This window comes from Aedes albopictus, chromosome 2 (assembly GCF_035046485.1).
Source record: "Aedes albopictus strain Foshan chromosome 2, AalbF5, whole genome shotgun sequence".
Lineage (NCBI taxonomy): Eukaryota > Metazoa > Arthropoda > Insecta > Diptera > Culicidae > Aedes > Aedes albopictus.
Genome location: NC_085137.1, coordinates 10637352 through 10652779, shown reverse-complemented (window position 1 = coordinate 10652779; position 15428 = coordinate 10637352). Strand labels below are relative to the sequence as shown.

Below are 15428 nucleotides of genomic sequence, written 5' to 3'. Positions count from 1 at the left end.
ATTGTGTGGTGAATAAGGTCAAGCGGCACAGCACGCTTTGGTTGCATAACTTATAGGCGTTATATATACACTGTGCTGTGAGTGGAAGTTGGAAGGGAGGGAAACGATTTTTTTTTCAATTCGTTTCTGGTTCTAGCGATGGCTATGAACATATGAATATACATGAGTTGTATATGTAGAGAAGAGAGAGCGAGAGAAAGTAGATAGAAAGATACAAAGTAGGATGAAAAGGACGGGCCAGGGATTGAACCCATGACCTTCTGCATACGAATCAGAAGCGGTAGCCACGAGACCACCAAGCCCGTCAATATCTATCGATCGGACTTCAAACTCAAAAACTCAAAAAATTAATATCCGACGCCATTTTGAAATCCAAGATGGCGGCCACGGAATGGTAGTTTGAGCAATGATACCATGCAATTTGAGTATCTATCGATCGGGCTTCATGAGTAGAAGTCAAAAGTCGATATTTGAACCTATTTCTCTATCCAATATGGCGGACCATATCCAAGATGGCGGCCACGAAATGGTAGTTTGAGCAATTATACCATGCAATATGGGTATCTATCGATCGGGCTTCATGAGTAGAACTCAAAAATTAATATCCGACGCCATTTTGAAATCTAAGATGGTGGACCATTTCCAAGATGGTGGCCACGGAATGGTAGTTTGAGCTATGATACCATGCAATATGGGTATCTATCGATCGGGCTTAATGTGTAGAAGTTGAAAATCAATATTTGACGTCATTTTGAAATCCAATTGCGGCCACAATATGGTAATTTGAGCTATGATACCATGCAATACGAGTATCTATCGATCGGGCTTTATGAGAAAAAGGGCAGAGGGTCATGGTAGATGGTAGGGTAGTGGGTAGGGTAAATGGTGGGGCAGACGGTCTGGTAGAGGGTTTGGATGAAGGATAGAGTAGACGGAGTGGAGTAGAAGGTTAGGATAGAGGATAGGGTAGACGGTAGGGAAGCGGGTAGGATAGAGAGTAGGGTTGAGGGTGGGAAAATGTTAGGTTAGAGAGTAGGGAAGATGGTACGATTAAGCACAATGTAGACTATAGGGTACGGTAAAGGATAGGGCAGTGGTTACGGTAGAGTATTGGGTAGAGGGTAGGGCAGGTGGTAGGGTTGAAGGTTATGATAGAGCGTAGAATAGAGGGTTGGAATAGAGAACAAAGGGGACTAACATTTTTGCTGCATAACAGCTTAATCAACCACTTTTACATAAGCGTTTATTTCATAAGCTCTTATGCAGCTACTTTTGTTTGTTGGGTTGTGCTGGAATTCCTACAGAGATTCCTTCCCGGATTCCTGCTGTGACTCTTTAGGGGATTCCTCCCGAAAAAAAAATATACGAAAAAATATAGATTTCTTCGGAGATTTTTTTTTCAGGCAATCCTAGATCATAGAGACATCTTCTATGGTTCTTACAGGAATACCTGCTCAGCTTCTGATCGGCAGGACCAGTCATCAAGAATCATGATCATGATCTCTCCAAGGATTTCATCTGGTATTCTTTACGGGATTCCTTCAGGAAAAATTTCAGAGATTTTTGCCAGAATTTATTTAGAAAAACCTGAAAGGATTCTTTCAGAAATTTCAATCACCGTTCTTTCATGGATTTCTGCTGGGATTACTTCACAGATTTATTTTAGTATCACGCAGAAAAAAGCATGGTAAAATCAAAAATATTTCAAGTTAAAATAAGACTGTTTGGAGCAAATCAAACGTCACATTTGAAGCAAATTCAATTCATTTTTTGAAACAAACATGCATCTTCTGACAGGTTTTGTTAGAAACAAATGTAAATTTTTTTGTTTTTTTTTTGTGGCAGGTCGGCCCTACGGAAATATATGTTTTCCAATTAAATTTACAAAGTCATTTCCTTCTCTAGGAAAACCCACTTCCCGCATGCCACTTTCAATGCCAGCATCATGTAGATAACATACGCTCCCGAAATCAATGGGATTTCGTGGAAACTTGACTTTTTTTGAAGGAGGAAATCTTGTTTGATGCTGCAGCTGGAACTTAAGAGTTTTGTTTATCTTCTTGACGGCGGAACGGGGGGCTCTTCAATGGGTATTGTAGAAATCAATATGTAATTTAGTTAGTTTTGAAAATTAATATTTTAGTTTAAAAAAAATTATCAGTTCACAGAGTAAACATGAATGATTTTGTTTCAAACGAACGAAATTTGTCCCCGTGATACTTTCAAAGTGTTCTGTCGAAACATATTCAGAGAATCCTAATGGAATTCTTTCTACGAGCCGGGATCCTCGCTCGAAATTTATGCAGCAATTCCTCCCGGGATTTCTTCTGTGATTATTTCAGTAAATCCTCCCTGGATTCCTTCAGGGATTTCTACCGGGAATGTTCTTCCCCCCAGCGTTATGTTTTTCAGACTTTTGTACGTAATTCTAAATTACAATTGGTAGGTCGAATAAAATTGAATTTTTGAGTGGTTTATCCTTTTTCATGTAATTTAAAAAAAACACATCATCTTTTCGATGTTACTTTGATAGTGCCCAGAATAACACCATAAAACCCACATACTGTTCACGAATAAAAAATCATGGACTAGTACAAGCATAAGTGGCGAAGCCGTGTAGGGTATTTCTCGTATTTCTGGTTTTATATTAAAACATGGAAAGATGATGAACCTGGGCGTGTTAGTGGAATACCTGTAACTTACAGGCTGTAAGTACGAGACACTGAAGACGATATCATAGTTGAGGTTGAAATACGTATCTGTCAAATGATACAAATTAAAAGGAACAGTACTTAACATGATTTTCTTTTAAACATGCAACATTTCTGAAAAGTTAACGTATGGTAAGTTCGTAAAGAGAGTTTGTGGGGTACTGAAGGAAAAACTCAATTACTTCATTAGAAATCATTATCTGTGTAAATCTGAATTTTTCAGTATTTTGACGTTTGGTTATGCTACACATAGTGAGCACTCTTTATTTGATTTGTTAAAAAAAATGAGAAATGTTGAACACTGTAGTCGAAACTACATGAAATTACAAGGACCATGCATTGCATACTTTTAGGACTTCATTGGGTCATATTTCTGCCCCAATTTATAAGTCCTTTCTCTATTCCTTTTGAGTGGTTATCATCTCTCTCACTTGTTTAGAGCTGTATTGTATCTATACGGATCAGAACATAGCGATGGCGTAAAAGTTGTGCTAAAATAGAACTCGAGAAAATTATCAGATATTGAGGACCTACAATGAAAAATTTTTTTGGAACTACACCATAGACTTCCATTTTTTTCGTCAAATTTTATTGTAACTTGACCTTTGATAACAAATTTATTCAAAGATTTAAATTGTGAGACACCTTGGGCGTTAACGGGTTAAGGAGTAGCACAATTTTGTTGTTTGTCGTATTTATAAAATTATATCTGAATTAATTAAGTAAAAAGAAAATCGGGTTATGTACTGTTCCTTTGAATTCCACTAAGAATGTGCATCCTTTGACAGATACGTATTTCGGCCTCAACTGTAAGGTCGTCTTCAGTGTCTTGTACTTGACTCGACTTCGAGTCGAGTCGAGTCAAGTACAAGACACTGAAGACGACCTTACAGTTGAGGTCGAAATAAGTATCTGTCAAAGGATGCAAATTCTTAGTGGAATTCAAAGAAACAGTACTTAACGCGATTTTCTTTTTATTTACAGATATTCCCCTAACAAGCCCAGGTTAATCATCATCATCTGATTTATTTTCCAATAGTTCTGTATTTCAAGTTTTACCGCAAATTTTATGGTTTAAACAAAAACATGGAATTCAGTTTCGCCCCGTAGCCCTTCATATTACGATTTGGAGAATTCAGTTCACTTATTCATTATTATCAACATTATCATGGCTTTCCTCAAACCGGCTAGACGATATCATTGAATAAGCTCGAAATAAATAACGGCAATAGCAAAAGCACGTGTGGAAAGCGTAGCAATACATTGCACCTCGTACGCATGCGCTCCGCGGGTTGACTTTCCCGACAATTTTCCACATCTGTCAAGTGCTAGTTTTCCTTCCATTTTCCATCTAGGAAAATACAATGTAGTGTAATGTTCAAAATATTTATGGAATTCGCACAAATTTGGGAGTGACTTTGTTTTGTCGTTATTCGGTGAAGTTTAGTATGAATCTTTTCTTTGAAGGAATCTACTAAGAAGCACTGATCACACCCACAGAAGTGGATTTTGGATTGACCTACTAAAAGCCACTAAAAGCAACAACAAAACCAGCCATAACAATGCTCGGAAAATCGATTTTATTTCTTGGGTTGATCGGAATGCTCGCCCTAAGTTCCTCGGTGGCCAGCTACGAGTTGGAAAAGGTGTACGTATCCGAACTGTTCTCGATTAGGGTGGAACCGCGGAAGTTCAACTGGACCTTCCAGGGTTTGACCGAGCAGTTCCAGTACCGGGCTTCGCTCGAGGGCTATCCGGATCTGCCCTCCTGGGTTCGGTACATGTACAGCACTGAGTACCACTCCGGGTTCCTGTACGGAACTCCCCCGGAACAGGTGGCCGACCGAAAGGTTCCCATTGAGATCATAGCGCTGAACAAGCAAACCTACGAAACGAAGCGGATGGTGCAGATTCTGTCGGTGCACCGGAAGCCCCCGCCGAGGAACGTGATCCAGATGAAGATCGACAACCTGAACTGGGTGCACATGATGGACCCGGGGCGGATCGAGAATTTGAAGAACATCTTCCGGAACGATCTGTGGCAGGAGAGTCGACAGGATTTGCACATTATATTCATGGATTCGGCCATTAAGCTGGGCGCCAGGTTGCCATTGAGACCGCAACAGCGCGAGGGGGTGGTTGTCCATCTTGGAAGCAGGGCTGACTTTTCTGGTAGATTGTTGGAGCTGCAGGAGGAGGTCAAACCGCTGTACAAAATTGCGTCGTGCAATTATAAGAGGACGTCGGTGCAGACTACGTTCGAGAACTCGGGATTCAAGCTGGATTGGTGCGCTTTCAAACTGGTAAGGTTGCTAACAAATATGTAAAAAGTAAAACCAAAGTTCTTAATCGGTATCTTCCACAGCACGCAGCAGATGACGATATAACGGCCATGCCCCATCATCCGCACGAAAGCCATCGCCCGGCCAAGGGTTCCGAGCTGAGCAACCTCCGCCGGTCGGACAAATGGGACGCTCCGATGAAGTCCGAAGTGCCGGAGCGAAACTACAGCGACGAGTTTGCCGTGTCGTTTGCCATCCCCGGAATGATCTTTGCCGTTCTGTTGTCGGTGCTGACGGTGATCTTGTGCTTCCAGCACGAGAAGTTGTAAGACGATAACGAAAATTTTATCTTTTAATGTTGTTGTTCTTGATGTTTTTTTTGTAATCTTTCGTTTATTATATTTCATTTTTCTTCTCGTATTAATTTGTAGGCGTGACGACGATTCAGAATATTATTTCGATTTTCTCTTTAACATTTGTACAGATTTCTTCAGGTGATTTCTTGTGTTCTGAAATGTTTCTGTTGAAGTAGTTGAGCATTTCTTCGCGAGATCCAAGATTACCGCTTTCGTTGATAGATTGAAAAAATCTTACAGACATGAATACCGTCCTGCCCAACCGGTGCAAATGGTTCAGTACTCTCAACCTGTTCAACCGACTGGAACACTCAAGAGCTTGAAGGATGCTCCTCCGCCGGAGGAAAATCTCAGTCTTAGATCCACGAGGTATCTCAGTTTACAACTCTTTTTTTTTTTTTTTTAAGATTCATCATTTCTTCATTTGACAGCCCCTCGGAGAGCTACTATCGCGATGGCAGTCCCAGGATTGGAAATTCCTATCTGCGTCCGAAACCGCCACCATACAAACCGACGGGTGGATCGAACAGTTCCACCATGCAGCGGAAGGCCCCGATCGGAGTGGACATATGACCGGTGGAGCCTCGGGTTTTGTTCTGCTGAATCGGCGATACTGCGATCATGAATTATCAATCGACAAGATATTAGTAAAAAATAGTAGTAACATTCACAGAAATCGTTATCACTTGAACGTACTAACTGAAAAAACTTCCATGATACGAATGTGTAAGAATCGACCATAAAAATAGCAATCTCCCAATAATAAAAACTGACATATCTAAGAAACACCCCATGTTTTCGATAAGTATGATACAATAAAGTTCTTGTTTGCGATTTGTGCAACTCATCATTCTGATGTCTTAGTCCTGTTACAGTTTTCAACGGCTACCTAATGGCAACAACAGTAATAAGAATGCCAGGGTTTTGAAGAGTTTTGTACTTGCGAGAGAACATCTATCAATTAAGGTCTTTACGATCTATTTATGGCAGTGACAGATCCATTCGCCTCCTCCAAGTCTCGTCTTCCATCTGCACTCCTTCGAAGATGGTACGCAATACCTTCCGTTCGAAAACTCCATGGGCGCGTTGGTCCTCTGCACGTAGGGTCCATGTTTCGTGCCCATAGAGGACGACCGGTCTAATCAGCGTTTTGTAGATGGTTAACTTCGTGTTACGGCGATCTTTATTCGATCGTAGAGTTCTGTGGAGTCCGAAGTAAGCACGATTTCCTGCCACAATGCGCCTCTGAATTTCTCTGTTGGTGTCGTTGTCGGCGGTCACCAGTGAGCCCAAGTACACGAATTCTTCAACCGCCTCGATTTCATCACCGTCGATATAAATTCGGGGTGGCGGACGCGTTGGTTCCTCCATGGAGCCCTTTGCCATCATGTACTTTGTCTTCGACACATTAATGACTAATTCGATTCACCTGGCTTCTCTCTTTAGTCGGATGTACGTTTCCGCCATCGTCTCAAATTGACGAGCAATAATATCAATATCATCAGCGAAACCAAGCAGCTGAACGGACTTCGTGAAAATCCCCGCTCTTCCTAACTACACCTTCTAACGCAATGTTGAACAGCAAGGACGAAAGACCGTCACCTTGCCGTAACCCTCTGCGAAATTCGAAAGGACTCGAGAGTATCCCTGTCCCTGATACTCGAACAACGCACATCACTCAATCCATCGTCACCTTGATCAATAGAATCAGTTTATCTGGGAATCCGTATTCGTGCATAATCTGCCATAGCTGTTCTCGATCGATTGTATCATACGCCGATTTGAAATCGATGAACAAGTGATGTGTAGGCACGTTGTATTCGCGACATTTCTGCAACACCTGGCGGATGGCGAACATCTGGTCCATTGTAGCGCGTTCACCCATAAATCCAGCTTGATATTGCCCCACGAACTCTCTTGCAATCGGTGATAGACGGCGACATACATAAAATTTGAGAGAGTATCTTGTAGGCAGCGCTCAGTAGTGTTATCGCGCGGTAGTTTCCGCAATCCAACTTGTCGCCCATTTTGTAGATGGGACACACGATACCTTCCATCCATTCCTCCGGTAATACTTCCTCCTCCCAAATCTTAGTAATGACCCAGTGTAGTGCTCTCACCAGTGTTTCTCCACCGTATTTTAGAAGCTCGCTTGGTAGTTGATCTGCTCCAGCGGCTTTGTTGTTTTTCAACCGGCCAACCTCCTCCTCAATCTCTTGGAGGACAGGGGCCGGAAGTCTTTCGTCCTGTGCACATACTCCAAGATATGTTACCACGCCCCCTTCGGTACTTGCAACGTCGCCATTGAGGTGCTCATCGTAATGCTGCCGCCACCTCTCGACCACCTCACGCTCGCTCGTGAGAATATTCCCGTGATTATCTCGGCACATGTCGGCTTGTGGCACAAAGCCTCTGCGCGAGCGGTTCAGCTTCTCGTAGAACTTTCGTGTGTCCTCAGCGCGGTACAGCTCTTCCATCGCTTCGCGATCTCGTTCTTCCTGCTGGCGCTTCTTAATCCGGAAGACTGAGTTCTGCCTGTTCCGTGCCTGTTTGTAACGTGCCTCATTCGCTCTCGTACGGTGTTGCAGCATTCTCGCCCATGCTGCATTCTTCTCGTTTTTCAACTGTTCACATTCGCCATCGTACCAGTCGTTTCTGTGATTCGGAGTCGCGGAGCCTACCCAGACAACCAGTAATCGTACAAGCTGTTGCATAAGATGATAAAGTGGAGGCCATATGCATACATGCCTCCATTTAGGCGCATGTAAAATGTACGTATATGGCCTCTACTTTAACATTTTATACAACATCTTATACGATTACTGGTTGACTGGGTAGTGCTGTAGCCGAGGTACTACCTATGGCGGATCGGATGTCCCTCCAGCCATCTTCAAGTGTAGCTGCGCCAAGCTGCTCTTCCGTTGGTAGGGCTACTGCTAACTGCTGCGCGTAGTCTTGAGCCACTTCTACGTTACGAAGTTGCTCGATGTTGAGCCGCGGCGTTCGACTTCGACGCGTGGTAATAACTGTCGAAAGTTTTGAGCGCATGCATACAGCGATGTAGGGTCTAGCTCGTATCCAACACGCAGAAAAATGTCTGGTAAAAACAACAATACTTGACTTAAATTCAATCAAAATTTCACTTTGTTCTGGCCCCAAAAATAAATATTATTGTTTATACAATCCAGTCTGTTTGTTTTTAAGTGAAGATTGATTGTTGAAAGTAAGCAATTATGATAGATTCTACCATCGACTTTCGTTGTTTGACAGGTGCAAATTAAAATAGGATTGTTGATTTTAACATAAATTGATTTTACTTTCTATCGTATGGTTTATTGAAAATAAGAGCATAATATTATTATTTACACATGATTATTTCTTATTTTTGTTCTCATTTTATTTTTCAATGCCAATGTTAGTCGCTAAGTATAAAGATTTTTGATCAGCATCATGATGTACCTTTTTATTTATTTGTCCGGATCGGTCCGGATACATATCCAGCGGACCAAGTAGTGGACGCGACGTAGTGGAATCTGCATAGGTACAGACAGGAGCTGAAATCAAATTATATTTCTAAGACTAATAATAATCTTTATATTATGATTTTTTTTATGATCTAAAGTTATTCAGTAGATTGTTTATTATTTGTATACTCACCAAAAGAAAACAAATAGACTAGGGTTCTGCATTAGTCAAAGATGTTTTACCACCTTCTGAGTAAGTTTTTGCATCAGCGCAACTCCTGAAAGTCGTTAATTTTCGATTACTCCGTTGGTCTACAAAATTATTCAAAAAATTTGTATTTAATAATAATAATTGTTGCGTACCTGTCCAATATTTCTTATTCAAACACTTTTTTTCGTTTCTTTAATTAATAATTGAAACAAACACACTTTGACAGTTAAACGTAAACAAGATCCAGCTCGCGAGGGAATCGACGTTAGTGTGCTCACCAATTAAAATAAATCTTATTGAATTCATGTCAATTATTTTAATATTCACAATACTTTTTTATCCGAGGGACAGGGCAGCTGAATTAAAGATAGATTCAAATGGACTCTTGTATAATCAATAATAAACATATTTTTGTTTCTACATTTTTTTCCATAAAGCTTTATATTGTAAAAACAAACAGAAATAAATTTAAATTTAAATGGAAGAAAATTGTAAAAATAACAATATATTACATGATTTCAAAGATATTTGTGTATGTAATATCAACAATCACTATTTTTAGTTCAATGTGAACAATTTTCTGTCCGTGAAAGTATGATTCAATCCTGGATTCAATAAACCACGATCAGATGATGAACAGAAAATCTAATTCTTCAATTACTTGCGCTCTGAAACAGCGTCTTTATATCACCACGTATCAGTCAATTCTCCCTTCAAAGTAGGTTCCCAACTACTATGACCGTTTCTTCTCGTTGACCCCTTTATGGTTAAACCCCCCCCCCCCCCCCAGAGCCAAAATTTGTGGAACAAATTTTCAGTATAAAGCGCTTTGCGACGAAAAAATTTTTCGGATGCGCCGCTATTTTCAAACTACGAATACAATTGCTCATTACTGTTTATAAATAAAATGTAAGTATCAAATCAAAAATGGTATCATTGACCGTTGAAAACCTCTCCCAGAGACAATTTCTGGCTACGCCCAAGGCTACGCCACTGGGCCGCTTGCATAAGTTAGATACACTTTTTGGAGAAGCACTGGTATCTACTGCTTCCCCAGAGTGTTCTTCATCGTGTTAGGCTTGACTCGATGGATCTCCTTTAACGCCAGTACCGTGGGTTCTAGGCCATATACCAACATCTCCAGGTCATGCAGATTGAGGAAAAGTCTTTTTATATTCCACTGGATGGCAAACGGGGGTAGGAGCGGGGAAGGCTCGGTAGTGGGAGGCTTTTCCAGTGATAGGCAACTGTATACGATTCACTAAAGGGGTCAGTAGAGAAGGGGGTATGGCTGGTTGTGTTGGTTGATGAGGGCTTCTGTGGAGTTTACCGCCCGGGTTGGGATGCCTAAACTGCCCTCACTCGCATAATAGTCCCATATGAATAGGAAACCCAGCAAAGATGGGACTGTTATGCGAGTGGGGGCAGTAAATGTTGGAGCAAGACTTCCTCCGTGCCAGGGGGCATGGTGCCATCCGATAGAGTTGGGGATAAGCCAACATAAGTAGGTACAGGTATAAACAGGCGAGGAGCTTGATACTTATCGCTCAGACTTGGGTACCTAGTAGCTACTAGGTTTCGTGTGGTGTGTCCTTGAAGCCTGCGCTGATTTATTACCAGCTAAGTAGTGCTTTTCCGGTGGCTTGTAGGCAGCCTCAAGGACGGCTTGACTTTTACATTGCCCAGCGAGAAACTCCTTCGTCATCCTCCGGGGTACCGGTGCATTTTGACATTTGGAAATTTGCCACTGAGGGAAGAGCACTCCACCTGGCAGTTCCTGTAAGTAGTTCACCGTTTTAGGTCTCGTCGTGTTTAGATAGTTTTCGTCGTGAATATGCTGCGGTGTTTTACATGACAGAAGTTTTTCGATAATTTGATAGCTTGACGCACTAATTCTTCTATGTTCCCGTGCTCTTTGACTCACGCTATGGTTGGAGCTGGCCTCTACCGCCTTTAGTTCCCCGAATTCGGCATCCTTACTCACGGTGGGCCTGAGGATGTGAGATTCCGTGGTCGAAACCAGGCCCCTGACACGGCCTATATCAATGCATTGGAATCATGGTAGACAGGATGTCCTGGGCGCTAATAAATAGCGCCCACTGTCAAATGCGAAAACATCAACAATTTTTTGTTTAACGTTTATTTTGGTTTGTTGATCAGTTTTTGGAATCATTTTTCCACCTGTTATGATCACAAAACACTTCAAACCCGCGTTAATATTATTGTACGGTATAAGGAGCATGCGATTAGTTGAATAAAGCAACCCAACAAACACGCATTGTGAATGTGATTTCGTGTGTGGCTCACAACATCAAACAAAAGCTGCGTTTGTTGATTACACGTTCGTTTCAATTTGCACGAATATGAGTATAAGGCAGTTAGATGTTGGCTACGATATATTTCATTGATGCCAGGGGCCTGGTCGAAACGAATGCGCTGGTGCTCGTTTACAAAGTTTTTACAAAAACAAAAAAAAAATGGGCGGTCGATCTATGAACTCATGGTTCGTAGATCCAGCTTTAGTTCACAGACAAACAGACGTCTCACTCTACTCACTTCTCATCGTTACCCTTTTTAACTGTTAGTTCAAATATTTTGTAGTTCGCAAATCGCTCGGTCACGGCGCTCGCATCTTTTTGCTGCTGTTTGACGTTTGCTCACTACCGCCACCTACTGAGTGGTTTGCGTGACACAGCCTGATTAGCATTGGGCGATTATATTTTCGTGACGATGATTTTTATCGCAATTTGTACCAAGTGATACGTCTGTTTGTATTTAGTTGCTTGTATGCGGCCTCTTCATGTACTTCACTGCACACTTCCACAAATGTGAAAAAACTCAGTAAACCGTTTTTTTTTTCAATTTCTCATCGTAATAGGCTGTTTTACCTCACGCGAATCTGACAGGAAAAGGCCTACTTTCCCACACCAAATCAGCAGTGCTGTAATGGTTCATTACAGCACTGATTTGCGTTGCGTAATGATCCATTACAGCACTGTTTTTGGGGCAGCAGGGACGGAAGTCCTGGGGCCTGCGCCAAATGATTTTGTGTTAATCATCATCCCACTTGTAGCATATCAATATGAATACAGATAGGTGTTGAGAGAGAACATAGAAGGCTGAGGGTTGGGAAGTCAGTTAGTAGAAGTGAACCGAACAAGTTGGTCGATGAAAAACTATAGCGTGTGTTTAGTGAGAGTGGTGCAATAAATAATAAGGAAGTCTAAACTGTTATTTGCTGTTATTTTCCATTGGTGAAATATCTATTCTTTACACCACTCGGCAGTTCCGTTCTTTACATTAAACGAATAAAAATGTTGCAATTGTTCAGAAGTCTTGCAATGCGATTTTTTTTTCAATGTCAGGTTCCCAGTGAAAATGTAGTTCCAGAATCGATTAATTGAATTTGCCTATTTCATTCCGGAACAGCGAAGTTGCGGGAAAGGTTGGTAGGGGAAACGTTAAATACAGTATTGTAGTATACACTGCCATTTTTCAATCGTCCGAACCGAAAAACCTAATAACAAAATTTCACTCGCGCCCACGCGTCCATTCGCCGATAAAATCGTCAACAGAATGCCGGTCAAATCCAAAAGCTTCATACGCGTTTCTTCCAGACCCAGTTCCAAATCTATCGCTGTCTTCCTCTCACCCACACTTTCCTTATGCTAGCCGAAACCTCATTCATCGCATCCCGTTCTCTCGCACGCTTTTCCATCCTCCAGCTTGCATATCGCATCAATCAACCTGTCGCATTTCCTCATTCAAGTCTATCTGTTTCTTTCCTTTTCATTCGTCTTCCTCAACATGAATCGCAAGGCAATCATCGACAAAGCAAGCGCACGCATACAACTCCGACCCATCATCATAACCATCAATGCATGTCACAGTCGTTCTAGTACGGCCAAAAAACACGGATAACTTATTCCAATCAAGTACACACATTATTCACCAAGTTATTCACTACATCTGAAAACACGCTTAACATATTCTAATCAAGAATACATATTATTCACTACAAGTATTACTTTGGAAACCTTATTTCATCTGCGTTTCACGCACGGAGTGGTTTTGATAGAGAATTTTAATTTTTAATAACCTAAATCTAATTTATGCAATTACTTAGAACTAGAAAAACGTTCCAATTTTGTGGGACGACACCAGAAACTAAAAAAATAGACCGAGGATTTCGAATATTCACCCTGCCAGAGCTATACGAGTGTACAGAATTTGTTCGTTCCCGCGCAAATTGGGTTTGCTGTGGGTTTATAAAGTTGCAATCATTGGATCAAAATCATTCGGATTCTCGACGTCCTCTACATGTTCTACTCCATTGGTTTCGGTACTAAAAATAATGGCGGCTATCACGTATCTAAAATTAAAGAAAAAGCTTTTAAATATTCAATATCTACAGAAAAACTCAAGGAAAAACTTCAAAACATCAACAGTGAAAAATTTTGACATTTTGCTGGAGTTGAACTGACATTCTTGGCTACTCTGATAAGTTCTGATGCTGCAAGGGCTGTCGGCAAGAATTGTCAAAATTGAATCACCCCTCATCATAGCGTAAAAAGCTGGATAGGACTACTAACCGCAATTCAAGGTGTCAAGCGACCCGTGCTGAGAAATGAGTGATCGAGGGGGTGAAAAAGATGCTCGATCCTTAACGGAGCCTGTGGGGTACCTGAGCACCCCCCACAGTAAGCTGTCCCTTACCGCGTTAATGCAGGGCTCTGGCGTGGTGGACATTCTTTCCCGTGCAACTCGTGCGATGAAAAAATGAGCAAAAATTCTAAAATTCGAAATTTAGGTGGAAGTAGCGGTGCGATAAACCCCTTTGCAAGAAGCGGGTTGATGAGATCTCCGACAAGGAGAAGTGAGGAGATAGGCGCTGGGAGTTGCGTACGCAGCTCAAGCGTGGGTGCTCCGGTCCACTTCCCGGCAAGCCAGCCGGTGGAGGTTATGGACGGAGCGTGGTTGTTGAGGGCCGTCAACCAAGAATCCAATGGACGGTCCGCAATAGAGGTGGCTGAGCAGCAGCTTGGCAAAATAATCGACTTTGCGTCGAACATAAGTGTGTGGCATGTGATGCTCAGTGAGTAACTTGTACTTAGCGTGTTGATTGTGTTGCCCTAATCCCACTAACGGCCCGAGTGACGCCAACCGCCCAACTGTCAATGCAGTGAAGACAAGCGCAAGGCAGGCCATGACTTTGCCTCTTCTTCGATCGGCAATCGAACACACCGGACGTGTTGGACAACGCAGGAGAATCCAACTCTCCAGTGGAGGCCACACTTCTCTCAGCAGACCTGCATTAGGAGCACACGCCCATCGTGCCTCCGGGCAATTCCACAGCGCAGATCCAGATCCTCACAATAAGCAAGGACCTTAAAACGGCCTTGCTTCGACATAGGGTGTCGATCGACGATGCCAAGCAGGAGCACGCGGCACTCGCGTTGCTGACTGCTACACCAGCGGAGCCTGCAATTGAGAAAGTGCCGAAGTTTACCCAAACGGAGGCCTCTCCTTCGCAGGAAGTCCGAACAAGGTGGAAGTGACTGCTCGCGACAAACGGAGCAAGCAATCGCAGAAGCGGGCGAGGCAGCCGTCAGGCGAGGAGCTGTCTGGCGGTGCCCGCAAGGCCAGGCGAATCATTACCCCGAAAGTCGGTAATAATGCCGGCAGGTCGGACCCTAGCCAGGGTTCCCGGAAAGCTGGGAAGGGTGGGCCTGAAAAGGCTGCCCCGTCCCGGAACGATGGGAACAAGGGGTTGCGACCGCTGGTGGGCCCTCAACAGCCACAGAGTAGGGCGATCCAAGGGGAGGACCTCCCTTGGACGAAGGTAGAGCGGAAGAAGAAGAAGAAGGCGAATCCGCAGGTAGTAGTGCAGGACGCCAAGCTAAGGCGTACGAGGGCAGGTGCCAGGCGCGAGAAAGGCGACGCTATCGTCATCAAGACGGAACAGTCCAAGTACTCGGACGTCTTGAAGACGATGCGAAGCGACGCCAAGCTTGAGGGTCTTGGAGCCGACGTACGCAGTATTAGACGTACTCGTACGGGCGAGATGATCCTGGAGCTGAAGCGCCAGAAGGAGCACAAGGGCGCCACCTATAAGAGGCTGACAGAAGAGGTCCTTGGTGAGGGTGTGCAGGTGAGGGCTCTGACACATGAGGCGACTCTGAAGGTCAAGGACATTGACGAGATCACCGAAGTGGAAGAGCTCGTCACGGCACTGCGGCAACAGTGCAATGTGCAGGTGGCCGCCGCAGCCGTTAAGCTACGGAGAGGGCCAGCAGGGACACAGATAGCTTTGGTTCAGCTACCTGTGGCGGACGTCAAAAAGTCCGTTAAAGTAGGGAGCATAAAGGTGGGTTGGTGTGTATGTCACCTGACATTCCACGAGC

General features: G+C 43.1%; 1 protein-coding gene across 2 annotated transcripts; it reads left to right on the top strand.

Annotated features, from left to right (window-relative positions):
* The first annotated feature begins 4023 nt into the window (after positions 1–4023).
* On the top strand, positions 4024–6199 carry LOC109398346 (epsilon-sarcoglycan). 2 transcript variants are annotated; one of them, XM_019670695.3, is made up of 5 exons: positions 4024–5014; positions 5077–5318; positions 5425–5487; positions 5572–5718; positions 5781–6199. In XM_019670695.3, the coding sequence occupies exons 1-5, from the start codon at positions 4274–4276 to the stop codon at positions 5920–5922; spliced, it is 1335 nt and encodes a 444-aa protein (XP_019526240.3). In that variant the 5' UTR covers positions 4024–4273; the 3' UTR covers positions 5923–6199. The 2 variants fall into 2 exon arrangements, with proteins under 2 accessions (XP_019526240.3, XP_019526241.3); XM_019670696.3 differs by lacking the exon at positions 5425–5487 and having other exon boundaries at positions 4025–5014; positions 5590–5718.
* The last annotated feature ends 9229 nt before the right edge of the window (positions 6200–15428 follow it).

Coding starts and splice junctions, on each gene's coding strand:
- LOC109398346 (XM_019670695.3), top strand. CDS start 4,274: ATGCTCGGAAAATCGATTTTATTTCTTGGGTTGATCGGAATGCTCGCC. Junction 5,319..5,424: donor TGCTTCCAGCACGAGAAGTT/GTAAGACGATAA, acceptor ATTAATTTGTAG/GCGTGACGACGATTCAGAAT. Junction 5,488..5,571: donor ATTTGTACAGATTTCTTCAG/GTGATTTCTTGT, acceptor TTTCGTTGATAG/ATTGAAAAAATCTTACAGAC.